At 31.3% G+C, this 14107-nt stretch overlaps 1 protein-coding gene across 1 annotated transcript in view; it reads left to right on the top strand.

Moving 5' to 3' along the window:
• The window catches only part of LOC105622406 (patronin), a 65894-nt gene that overhangs the window by 35841 nt on the left and 15946 nt on the right, over positions 1-14107 (top strand). The window contains exons 2-5 of the mRNA XM_012203831.1: positions 9373-9468; positions 12680-12895; positions 13134-13588; positions 13736-13851. Of these exons, the coding sequence (XP_012059221.1) occupies positions 9373-9468; positions 12680-12895; positions 13134-13588; positions 13736-13851 (883 nt within the window). The remainder of the gene's footprint in view (positions 1-9372; positions 9469-12679; positions 12896-13133; positions 13589-13735; positions 13852-14107) is intronic.

The following is a 14107-nucleotide window of genomic DNA, read 5'->3' as shown; positions in this document are numbered from 1 at the left end:
CTCTCTCTCTCTCTCTCTCTCTCTCTCTCTCTCTCTCTCTCCTGATTACTAAATAATTTTATAATAAAATTTATAATAAAATAAACGATCTAAATTTTCATTTTGGCGAATAGTGATCAAATTTAAATATTACGTAAATATTATTCTTTCATTTTTTACACATTTTGCGGATGCCCTAAGACCAAACGTGAGATTTACTTTGGCTTGAAGTTCTGCGCGAAAGAAAGTGCAACTGTTCGTGACAGGAAGTTGGAAACAGTTTGTTTGATTCCGACGAACACTTCGCAAGGAGAACATCCGGCGCCGCAGTTCATTCTATATTTTTTCTTTACCTCTCTTTCTAATTTGTCGGTAAATCCGTAACTACGAAAGTCGTGAAACGCGTATACAAACAATTCGCGGATATTTTTTTTGTCAGATCGGTTGACGCCAGTATCTAGCAGACATCTTTTTCTCTGTCTTATCAGATATAAAAATTTAAAGTCATAAAATTCGTATATATCGTTGATACATACGAGTAATAAATATATGTTTCTTTGATGTATTAAACTCTTTTCAAAGTTTTAAACTCTTTTCAAATTTAAACTTTATATTTCTAAATTATAAGACTTATAATTAACGGATATAATTAACAATATAATTTATGAGTAGTGTATTTTAAAAACTTGTTTTTATATTTATTTACATTTATTTTTGAAACATTAAAGGCAACATTTATATAAAAATGAAAAAATTAGCCTTTGCTAATTTTCTTTTACATAATATTTTATTATTATTATTATTATTATTGTTATAAAATCATATATCACAGAATCAGAAAGACATCTTTTTCCGTTATCCAGTTTATACGAGTTGTAATTTCCATTTAATACTCCAACACTCGACGTTTCCTGAAAAAAGAAAGAATTATGCGTCAGCAAAAGACGTTTCGAGTTGTCTGCATTCTTGATAGGATCAATGCAATCCAAGTCGGAAATAAATCGTGAGTAAATGAATAAAGAATAAAGAGACCTAACAATAGAAATAGAGTTTTATCCTTAACTTCTTTATTTCTAATTTTTTATCTTGTTACTGTTACCATTTGCAAAAATGATTGTCTTTACTAAAGAATATTTAACAATTTTTTCATTCAAGAAAAAGAATAAAAAAATCATATATTGAATATATAAAATCATATATTGACAGAAAAAATATATATACACAAAGAAAAAAGAACATAAGAATAGACAGTTTTTTATAAGTATTACGACTTTGCAATTGTAATTTCTCCTATTTGTCCTCAAATTTTTCTTCGCTTTGAACGATGTGAGAAGTTTCTTCGCTTTGGACGATGCGAGAAATTCAAGATATACCTTCAGGGAATTTCCGATGAGATAGTCGAAGAGATCATGCTTACTTCGAACAGGCGACCTCTAAAGATGGAGGCCGAGAGAGATCCATAGGTTCTCGTAATAGCTCTGCATCCATCTAGTTGTCTAGACATTACCACTTTATGTTCTACTGTATAAACCTACTTGTAGCTGCAGGCGAACTGGGTGGAAGTCCATTCCTGGCTAGAAAGTGCGTGTCACTTTTTTATATAAAGAAAAATCTGCATTATAATAGATATTTTCATTATCACGATTTTCTTCATATTTTTCGTAAAATACTTTGATACTTTTAATTTCCTGATTTGCGATGAATTTAAGAAAAATATTTTTTAAATGTATTGGGTTATTCGGAAAGTTCGTGCCGCAAAAGATTTAAATTTAATAAATATATACTAAAATTTAAATCTTCTGCGTTTCAATAATTCCTTCAAAATCGGCACGAACTTTTCGGACAACCTAATAAGATATACGAAGAGTTATTCTATTACTTACAATATTATAATCTAATTTTTATTTAATTTAAAAAATTTGATTTTTATTTTTTATTAATGTATAACTTTTGAAAATCAAAATTATATGCAAGTTCGTGTAATGGACATTTTATTACATTAAAACCTGCTATACTTTTCTTATGCATGCTGCATGAATTTTAAATTGATATGTGTAAAGGTGATTGATATAATTTCTCTTTTAGCGAATCAAAATCTGGTCTTTTATTTAATGATTTTTTTCTGTCAATCGTTCATCGTTTAAAATTGAAATTCTATTAATTATATTAAGTTGTTATTTTACTCTAAAGATGAAAGTTATTTTACTCAATTCTTTGAAATAAAATCTCATTTTAAAAGAATAAAAATTGAGTCTTGAAAAAGAGACTTTATTATTAATTTTTAAGAGTGACATTTTAAGTGACAATTTCCTCTAAAAATTTTGGAGTACACTCTACGAATTACATTGTTAATTTTCCCTACAATATTATGTTGGATTTTCTTCAGCGTGATCGTTGGTTACGCCATTGGCTCTAATCGCGAAACGCTACGCTGCTGGGCTCTATCGTCTTTCACTGTGTTCGCTTCGACTGGCATTATAGACCGACCTAAACCGCACCTAAGTGTGCGTTCACATGCCTCGCAAATAGTCTGATAAATTCCACGGGATTATACGCAGCCGAGAAATACGTGAAAGAAAGACCGCTGCAGGTGGCTGCAATTAGAGTTTGACGAATGTGGACCAAAAATGGCGGATAGAAATTGCTTTCTCGTGCGAAAAGTGTTAGAATACATGATATGCAATACGTGACAATACCTGAAGAAATCGAGTTGATCAATTGTGCCGAATTGTGCAATTGTAATTTGTTAATTTTCTTTTTGTCTGAGATTTTGGAACCTAATCTCTTTGACACAGGTTTTACTCATCTATTTGTAGCTGTCTCTTTTTTTTCTCCTCGTTTTCCGACAATGTATGAAGTTATCTGAAGAATATCGAGTGGAGAACCAATCAGAAGTTGTGCCCGCTTTCGCTAAATTCTGATTATAGGATCTCTAGCTGCAGCTAAACTGCAGCGACGAACACAATCATGACTGAGCAAGTTTGATTGAAGCTTTTAAACGCTTGTTGCAATCACGCACTAAACGTTTCTGTTTCCGGAAGTAACGAGGACGAGAGAATTCATGTGGGAGAATTTATGAATTGTTTTCAATCCCACATGTTTTTTTTTTTACATCTTTTGCGGAATCCATCTTTTCATTACCTTGAATTAGAAAAAAATACAAGCGAAATTGATGTCCGAGGAGAATTTAAAAAATGTACGACACTATTGATTCTATCATGTTGTTTTGTAATAGACTTGAATCTTTTTTCGTGAAATATTCTTATTTAATAAAAAGTTAAGCAAGCTGGATGTTATAAAAGAAACCGTACTTCGTATATTTCACTTGGCGAGCTTTGTTGTCACGTAGAGGTTTGTGATATATTGTGCGAATTACCATTTCGTATTTTCTTGGATTTTTATCTCTTATGTGTATGACTGTATATTCGCCTATTTTGCATTTCTCACGTCCAACTGCGACGAGATGCGTATTTTTCTCGGGTGTGCGTCGCGTGGGCAATGCCCATGGCCGAAATCCATATTGAGAACTTCTACGGATTTCACATCGTGTTTCTTTAACGATTGCATTAAGTCAAGTCGTAGGTATTAAAAATATAGCACAGATATTACAAATATGATGATAAAACTTTTTTTACTCGGAGCGTATGTTGCATAATTTAATTTATTTATTGCGGTATACGAGAGAAAAAGATCTTATTAATACTATATTTCAGATGTATCATAATAAATATTTAATTGTGTAAATTTTACAAAATTTGGAAACAAGAAGAGTTTAATGCAACTTGTAACTCGATATAAAAATGTTATTTGCATAAAAAAAAACTGACTTTACTTCCAAGTTGTTTCACTTCTGACAAGAAATGTGAGAAATGTTAGAATATATCTGTACAGATATAGAAATATTCATAGAAAGTTTCTATATAACATCTATGATTCGTCTATAAATTTTGCTAACATGTAATTTGCGTGTCACGTATAAGCAATTAATCCTTAAAAGGTAGGCTACGAGCGCGATAGATAATTCAAGAGTGAACTGACTTGCTAACGAGCGGATACATACTGAAATACTTAGCCAACAAAGCTTAAACTTCCTGCTGCCTGATTATTAGACTGTGTATTATCTCTGCACGACGATTACTTCTCGATCAACAGTATCGTTTTTACCGTTTTCGCTCCTCTAAAGTAATTGCTCTATTTTTATTTCACATATATCTAACTTTTACATCTACTTTGTGACGTATATCGGCAATTAAAAATAATTGCTGCCATTTTATTCATATCCTGTTAAATTATATTTTGCAGTCAGGAGAAAATGTAAACTTTTTAATTTCACTAAATTAATAAATTGCACAGATAGCATAACGAAAATGTAACATTATTGTATAAATCTGACATGAAAATTATTTTTGAGTAATTTTGTCATCCGTTTCTCTCTGGTTATAGCGATTTAAATACCTCAGGAAAGCTTTGCAACGTAAGTCATTTTATATAAATGAAAATCGATGTTTCCAAATGTCTTGCTCGCGTTTTTGTTGTGAAAATGATTTGAATCGCAATCGAGTACCGGTGAATCTCAGACGAGTTAATAAAGCTCGATGACGCGGTTGATGGTTATAGATCACCGATCCGAAACCGTCGTCTTTTTCTTCTACAGTTAATCGAATCGATCGAATCCGAATTGCCAGTTGTTGTACGTAGCGCAGTATTCCGTGTCGTGTCATCGCAACCAGTTGTTAGCGATGACATGGCTTCTTTTTATAGACAAACGTAAACGTATGTACGCGCACGTGCGTGCGTGCATTGCTTCGATGAGTCGGTTCCTGCCAGACACGTGTGCTAGTTTACATACGCGAAGCGTATACAGGGTGACTCCTGAAGAGGCAGCACTTCAAGCACTTAGGATCTTTCGAGCAAGTTGGTCCATTATTAACGATAATTTCTCTCTCGAGATGTTAATAGTTTTGAGTCATGAAATTTGTAAATAAAATCCTCCGCGTATTAATTTTCCGAAAATGCGACTAAATAAGGAAACTTTAATCTCTCTCTTCAATTTTATAAGTGAACTTCATTATATTTTTATTTTCCTAAAAATTGTAATAAAGAAGAGAAGAAGGTGATTTTTTAAATTTAGATGAAACTAATTTTGTGGAGAATTTACATCAACTAAAACTATTTTTTTTTTTGAAAATTTACATAAACTAAAATAGTTTTGCAATATTTATATATATAATATGTAATATATATTTGCATTACGTGCAACTATTGTACACATAATAAGAAGTAAATTTAATTTAAATAAACATGACGGAAACGTCGAGCGATTTTGCCGATCACGATTGATTTCGAACTGATTTCTTTCTCTCTTCACAATTTACGCCCATGATACTCGATGGAAAGGCATGCTAATAGCATGTAATTATATACTGCGATTCAATCGATCGAATGATCGCGGAGATAAACAAAGAACGGAATAATCTTCGTTCTTCGTGGTGTTAATCTAGAAAGGATTACGGTTCAATATTTCAATCGATCAATCAACCGAGTATTCAACAGGATTATGTAATAAAAATTGAAATATTCCATTAAATAATTTTTTATATTATTGTTCATAAAATAAAATAGTAAATAATAGAAACCAGAAATTTTGATTAAAGATTTGCTTCACGTAATTTGCAACGAAATAAACAAGAAATTATTTTTTTATTTTTGCAAAGGATGAAGCGTATATATATTTTAAATCTATTTCATAAGAAACAAAATGTATTTTATGTTGAAAAACTCGATATAAAAAGACAACAAATGTTAAAAAAATAGCAAGCCTCTTAAATATCAAGGAAGCAACTTTTCCAGATGTTATTTTTCATGTATAATTCTTATTTATTTTTTCTGTATTTTTAAAATAAATGTTGCTTCTATTTTTTTTTATTTGTATATTTGTAAAAGTGAAGCCATTTTATCAAAATTTATCGAAATACGTATAAATCACATTTGTGCTTAGATCGCATCATCGTCCTCGCTCTAACTTGATGTATAAAATCATCGCAATTTCTTCCATATTTCACGGTTCGAAAAACTCTAGCCGAAATCGGCACATCTTTTTGGCGCGACTGACATCAGAAATTCCGTACATTGCATATGAAAATTGATAGTTCAACATTTTCCGGGTCTGTTATTATAGGTGTGTGGCAACGAACCGCTCCCATGTGGACAGTAGATATTATTAATATAGGTGCTGTAATAACATTGTTACTCAGGTAGCAATCGATAATCAATGCCCCGGTATGTTAACCTGTCACTTTTTTATGAAAGCAGATCATCGATACGTGTTATCCAATCGCAATTGCCTGATGAACATTAGTGACAAAATCGTTCAAGTTTATCCTGTGCGGTAAAAAAATATTGTCACTGTGCAGCGAGCTTTTTTCGCGACATTCATTTTCAGATAGACGCAATAAAAGTAAGTATCGATAAGTATGTTTTAATAATTATATTTAAAACTTGGTATTACGCTGTTTTTCGCAACGTGATGAAGTGAACTGTCATGCTCACGAAATGTTGACATTTAACGATATTTCAAGACGTGGAGTTTTTTTCATTTGATGACACAAATCAACAGAAATGTCTTTGTTACTGATTGAATACTAAGATAGTATGGTGTTTATGTCAACTGGTATCACTAAATGGAAAATACCTATGGAGATAACTCGTAAATTATGACTTCTTGAAGAAAACACCTGGAGCCTCAAAAGAATTATATATAAAATTATCATCTATAATCCTATATTACGAGAACTAGTTAATAAAGAACAGATATTTTGCTGACATTTGCAGACGTTCTATTTTTTTTACCATTCATTATTGATTTTTTAAGATCTTTTTATTTTCCTGCTATTTTCTGTCATTTCTTTTTCTCTGTGAAAGGTCATCCTAGAATTTTTTAAATTTATTTCCGCGTCAAGCAGTAAAATTAATTAAAAACACGTTCTTTAATATTGCAATGAAAAATCGCCTGTTACAAGACAGAGAGAAACGAGCAAAAACTGTAGGGAATCATTTTGTGATGATAAAACTTGAATGAGCCGCAAAGTTCGCGTTGTCGACGTTATCAATCTGGCCATGGTGAATGATTACCGCAGCAGAGCGTTTTTTTACAGGTCACTTTAATCTTCGTAACACGCGGCGCGGCATGACCTCATACGACGACCACTCCCATCCTCCCTAGCCCTCCAGGTTTCGCTTCTCTTCCTTCCTCTTTTTCCATTTCCGTTCGGTGCCACTCGACAAATTGATTAGGCGTGCAATTTCGCGTGTCAAGCTGCCGCCCGCCTCCCAAGAAAGTTCTCTGCAAGGAATTTAGAAGTTCGCAAGGAACACGTCACGACCCGTTGCACGTCCGCGTTGACTTTGACTTCTATTTTCGACACTTGTCTCTGTATAAAGTACCCTTTTAAAGAAACTTACGACAGAAGTCACACCGATCAAATAGATGTTCGACAGAAAATTTTTAAGTAAATATCTTTTTTTACATGATTTTAATTTATTGTTATAAGTTGCGATTTGAAAGTCTGTCTTGATTAGAAAAGACAAGATTCGTGTAAAATTTCAAGTTTAAAGCTGATGCCGTGAAAGTTCTAAAAGTCTTCCTGACGTTGAGAGTATTAATATCATTTTTGACTTTCCTTTTCATCCAAGCGTATATTATGGGAAGCATAAAACACGCGAGATAATTAAGTCGGGCCAGGGAGATCAATGAAATCAATGTGAAATCTGAAAACAGATACATGAGATAAAGAATTATTTAAATTTTACAATGATATATACGGCACACTTTTCATGTCTGCGCAAAATAATGTGGCAACTCGATGCATTCTATGTTTATAAATACAGATAGTAGAAACTTTAACTTCGCTTAATTACAATGTGACACTAGTAATTTCTTGCTCTAATGATTTGTTATCAGAGAGAATCTCATTTTGCGGAACAACATAAATCTCTGGTAATTAAAGAGAACGAGGAAAGGAAGGGATTTATATGTTAGAAGAATTATGATAGAGAATGCTTTCCATTTAGTGACACAAGTCTATACAAACATCATTCTTTCTTGATATTTAGAAAATAACAAAGATAAAACGACATTTGAGTAAACTTATGGAAAGCATCCACCCAGATGTTTTGAATTAAAGAAACTTAATACAAGCTGTAGAAATAATGAGAAATGTACGTGCATATTCAAAAATCTATTAAGAGTTCATATCGAAGATTTAATCTAGAATATATAGATGTGGGTCTTTCAACGTTAATAGTCTTTAAACTAAAGAATCTATACTATTCAGAACATAATTAAATTAGCATTTGCGATATCACGAATCTGTGAAGACTGTAATATGTGAAAATAGACTCTTATATAATAAACATTTTTTAAATAAAAATTTGTGATCCATTCAAGAAGGTATTGATCTATAAAATAAGCTTTTATGCTGATTTATTTAATTGATACTTACGCTGAAATCATTTCGATAATTGATACTTTAAATAAATGTAAAATTTACACAATAGAAATTCTTCTAGATTGAATTTTTTTTTTTTAAAAGTAGCATATTCGATAAGATGCTCTGTACTTCCTTGACTTACAATCTGGGATGTGGAGAACCAGCTCGAGTGGCTCGAGTAAAGCGGCTTATCTTGCTGTTAGGTGAAAGGCACGTACAAATGGAAGCGAGAATAGGGTGAAAAGACGGTTGTGATCGATAACTGATAGTCAATTATAATTTATGAATACATTTCTTAACAGAATTGGATCCATTTCGAATTGCAGCAATAAGAGAACGTAATAAATTTACACTTTACAAAAAATCATATAGCAATTTACATAAGAATCTTTAAGCTTAAAAATTTTACTTTCAAAATTCCATTAAACTTTTTTCTTGATGCTTCTATGAGAAGCATCTCTTGATGCTTCTTGATGCTTCTATGCTGTTTCCAAGTCGTTTAGAATTTACAAAAAAGATTTTAATATTGAAATTATATGTGAAGTTGAAAAAGAATTCTTTTCGACTTAAGATTTTCTGAAAGTTAAAAACATTTTTTTTCAATGCTTAATTTAAAAAATTAAGTGGCTTTTTAAATAATATAAAAAATTTTTAACAAATGTGTTTATAGTGTTATTACTTATTAAAATATATTTCCTATTGAAGAAAATAAAAAACAAGAATTTAATTAAAAAATTGATTTAATTATCAAGTTCATTAGAGAATAATTTTATAATTAAGTTCTTGTTTTTTAAATGAAAAATTTTTTTATGCTGCGAAAAAAATTTGAAAAATTAAATTGAAGGAAATCGATATTTAAATGTATTTTTTTCTATATTTCCTATTCTCTCTTTTTTTGTTTCAGGCCAAACAACGTGCCTCCGTAAAATGGCTCCTGTCGAAGGCATACAACAATCGAGTGCCAGAAAAACTCCGCGATCCCTATTATCGTGATCATGAGGTAAGCTTTAATTTTTGTTACAATGCTTTATTAATGAAGTCTCTTACGTTTAAGACTTTAAAAAGTTTCACATTTTATTAATATATTAATAAAATTTCACATATATATGTGCTGCATAATTACAAATTGAAAGTAATTTATGAAATAATAAATTCGCCATAGAGAATTGTATAAAGCTTATAATATATATTTACAATTTTAAATTTCGTAATAATACATATCTACGAGAAAATGAATTTTTCTTAACAAGTAGGAAAGATATATTTTCTCACAAACAAATTTTATTATGATTTTTTTTATCTACTTTGATTTTATTTACAATCGACGATAGTATCCTAAAATCCTACTTTGTAGTTTGTAGTACACGTCATTATTTCGAAAGAAAAGATCTGTTTTCTCACAAACGAATTTTATTATAGATTTTGCGCATTGATTTTTTTACAGTTGCTATTGCGATTGACAATTCTTTCTTTCATAACACTATCAATAAATTTTTCTTTATGCTTCAAAGTATCGTGAAACACTCTACTTTATAATATACGTCATTACTTTACGGAGAAAACAGTTCTCTTTCGTCGTGAATGGCGGTGCTGGAAAATTATTAAAATATCTATGCAGCCAGAAATGCTAATAATGCTTTTGCCAGTACAATATTGCATCGCCTCCGATGAGAACGAAGGAAAGTGGTGTTACACATTACATTGTCAATAGCTTACTTTACGCTACTTTACGCTACTGGAACTCACAAAGAAAATGTAGCCGAGACTTCCATAGTTAAAGTTCCATGAAACTTTACGAAAACTGAACTTTATACTCTCCTCCCACGAGGATGTCTGTCATCAGTCAGTTTATACGAAATATGTTCAGGGAAAGCTGTTCGAAAGAGATGATTTATACACTAAGAAAAAAATATAATAAATTTTAATAAAATATTTATTTGAATGGTGCCAACTAAATATTTACTTACGTAAATAAATATTTATTTAATCATCAAAAGAAATAGTAATTAAAAATGATAATTAAAAAATTAATTTAATGGTTCTTGTATTAAATAAATATATCTTTGTATTTAGTTAGTATTATTTAAACAAATGATTTATTAAAATTTAGTATATTTTTTTATTGTGAAATGTGCACTAGAAAAAGAGTCTGGTTGCATTAATTGGAATTCTGATTAAAAATGAACGAATTAAAATTTTCTGGTTGAATTTATTATAATTTTAGTTGATAACCAGAATTCTGACTAATTAGAATCTTCTAATTTATTCATTTTTAATCAGAAATTTTTCTCAGTGTATCAGCTGCTTTTATTTTCTATGAAGCTGTTATTTTCTATAAATATTTAAACGTGGAATTTTTTGCTTTATTTAAATATTATACAAGAATATTTTATACTATATCTTCATATTCTTTTGTGTTTTCTCTCTTTTCTGAGTTTCTGATAAAAAAGCAGATGTATATATTTGTCCCATTTGTTACAAAAGAAAGTCTAGATATTTTTGTCCCAGAAGAAGCATCTTTTTTTTTTGAAGTCAAAGTTTGAAAAATATTTCCGTGCTTTGAAGATATGCGATCTTTATGTAAATTTCTCTTTGTAATCATAAAAGCGCTTTCTGCATTTTTATGATTATGTAAACATACATATTCGTGAAACGAGGAAGCTTAAATATTCTCATGAAATAAAGACGAACAAGACATTCAGGTTCATGCGAACTTACATAGCTGCAGTTTATAAATATTAAACGACTTAGAAAAGAAACTGAAGATAAACTGCAATGTAACTACTTTTGCACGAAGATGAGTAACAATCGCCGACAATATTTTTACTTCGTACTTCTCTCTCGTTCGCTTCTTTGCGCACCGACAATATAATTATATTTATTAGACCGACAGTACGCTAGGAATCCTGGTTACTATCTTTCAATTATCTCTGCTTCGCGTATTTTTTATCGTTTATCAGTAATTTCACACAAAAACTTTTACAGATCTTCTTTTCGATATTTCTATATTGTAGTTTTCTTGCGCGAAATGAACATTCCTCGCTTCAACATTGATCTATTAATGCTGCTTGTTATATCTAACAGAATCTACGTTAAAGTAATATGTTATAAAATATTATTTGAATGCGAACTTAGTGTTTCGAAATTGTTTGATTTTAAAAGTAATTAAATTGATTTTGTCCAAGTAAACTTTAGAAAAGAAAATATTTTTCTTGTTTAAAAAGGAAACAAAATTTTACTATTTTTATGTATATTTTGTTTTATCTTACGCTCTTACGATTATAAATCTATACATAAAATAAGATAATGAATTATGCAATATAATAGGAAAATAATGAGAACTTTATATATAAAATAAGGAGCTTCTACCAGATTATTTTAATAAACGAGCTTTGAAAAGTGTAACCAGTAAACTTTTATTATTCTTTTATTATCATTTTATAATAAAATTTATTATGAATGAATTATCTAATACATTTTTTATTGTAATTATTCATATATAAAATTTCAATTTATATTGTACTTCTGCGTTTTTATTATTCATATTTTATTATTCATACTTCATTCTTTCTTCATTGTTCTTTGTTCTTTCTTCTTCATTCTTCCTTTTTCGTTCTTCGGTCTACAGTCTTTTTTGCTTCAATTCGCTTTCTATAGAAGTCTTCATGGTGGATTCGAAGTATCTGATCTTGTTGGCTACCTTGGATATTGGATGCTACTTGAAATAATGCTTTCGCATCCTTCGGCACGAATAGTCATTGCAAAAAGCGAACAAAAGATTATTATGAAGACAAGGTCGTTCTTCCCCTTCGTTTTCTTTGAACTCGATCATTTGTGGCACTTTCACTGTGCTAAGTTTTCTAGACAGAAAAATACTTCAATGGTTTATCATTATAAATATCACTTATCATTGGAAACATTAATCATATAATTATTGATGCATAAAAAATTTATAGAATAAAAATCTTTTGTTATGCGTAAAAAAGTGTTATAAAAAAATTTTATATATATTTGTCAAACATAATTTATGTATTAAAAATCTTCAAAATATATAGATTTAGTACAATTATTTATCTAATTTTAGTTGTATAATCGCGCATTTATTTATTTACGAAATTATTTAAATCTAAAATAATTACATGGACAGTGTGGTTTTGAATTTAATTTGTATAATTATCTGTAATTTTAGAGATAAATTTTAATGTTTACAGGAACAAGAGCATTTGAAACCGCAAATTGTACACGCGCTTTCCAATGCGGAGCTCTACTGCCTCGCTCTGGCCAACATATACTCGGATCCTAACTATCACAATCAGAATCACTACGGGATCCTGCAAGCCTTGGCCAGGAAAGGTGTCTACGTCGCGGAGCAGAACAATACTCAGCTCACCGAAACGATCCTTATTCAAAATTCACCACTTAAGATGGTAAGCTTGCCAGTGCACATGTAACATGCGCACAGTCTATATGTTTCCTCTTCTCCAAGACATTTGAACATCTTCAAGTATCGAGAAGTGATAATTTGAAATTGCTAGAAGATATTAGTATAATTTATCCATGATATCTTCAAGAAGCTGCATAAATCCTATTACTTAAATGTCTTATTACAACAGATCATATGAAATTATTTTAATCAATGCTAATAATATCTTTGTTTCGTTACAGTCCGCGCATATGGCTGTGATAGAAGGCCTGATGGTCTTGTACGCGAAAGAAGTGGTGACGGGAGATCGGGTGGTCTCGGCGATACAACGGTTTGATCCTCAAGCCGAGGTGGACGTACCGTCGGATCATGAGAAGGGTCTTTTGCTCTGGATCAATCACGCATCGCACGCGTTAATTGCCAAGATTCAGAGCGAGGAGGGTGGTGGCGACAAGACGCGGCTGCCTGAATTACCCGCTGCCAAGGATTTTCAATCTCTATGCGACGGTGTCGGCCTAGCGGCTGTTGTAGCTTTCTACTGTCCTAGCGAACTCAATTGGATGGAGATTAGGGTGTCGAAAAGACCTTCGGTAGCGGACGCACTGCACAATCTTTCTCTGGTGCACGCGTTCTGCGTCAAATGCCTGCCCTACTCGATTTTTCATATGCAGCCTGATGACGTTACGTACATGAGAGGGTGCGTTAATCTAATTAAATTCGAAATTACACTTGTATCGCGCGGTGAATATTTTACAAATCTTTTACAATATATTGTATTGATTTTGGAAAAGATAATTATTAGCTGTCGTATTTTCCTTTCGATTATTCTTGTCATAATTTTTAGGTCGATGAAACAAAATCTAGTAGTCTTTCTGGCTGATATGTACAACGTCTTGGAGATTCATCCAGCGAAATGTGTGCGCTATCCTGGTGAGGAGCGGGCGATGCAATATCTAGATGGTACGTAAACATTTTATGATACGGAATGAGATTGTTTATTAGAAGCAGATTTGCGCGACAATATGTGGTATTCGAGCTATACTTCAATGAGAGCGAGAAAGAGAGAGAGAGAGAGAGAGAGAGAGAGAGGAGTAGTATAAGTAAGTTGGTGGTAGTAATAAGTGTAGTAGGTTGGGTAGGGAGGTCGTCGTCGTTACGTAACTACGGTTACGGTTTAACTTTTACCCGTTACCGTTTATTTAAATTTTTAATTTTT

The sequence above is a fragment of the Atta cephalotes genome, assembly GCF_000143395.1.
Source record: "Atta cephalotes unplaced genomic scaffold scaffold00044, whole genome shotgun sequence".
Lineage (NCBI taxonomy): Eukaryota > Metazoa > Arthropoda > Insecta > Hymenoptera > Formicidae > Atta > Atta cephalotes.
This window is presented reverse-complemented; position numbering and strand designations above follow the sequence as displayed.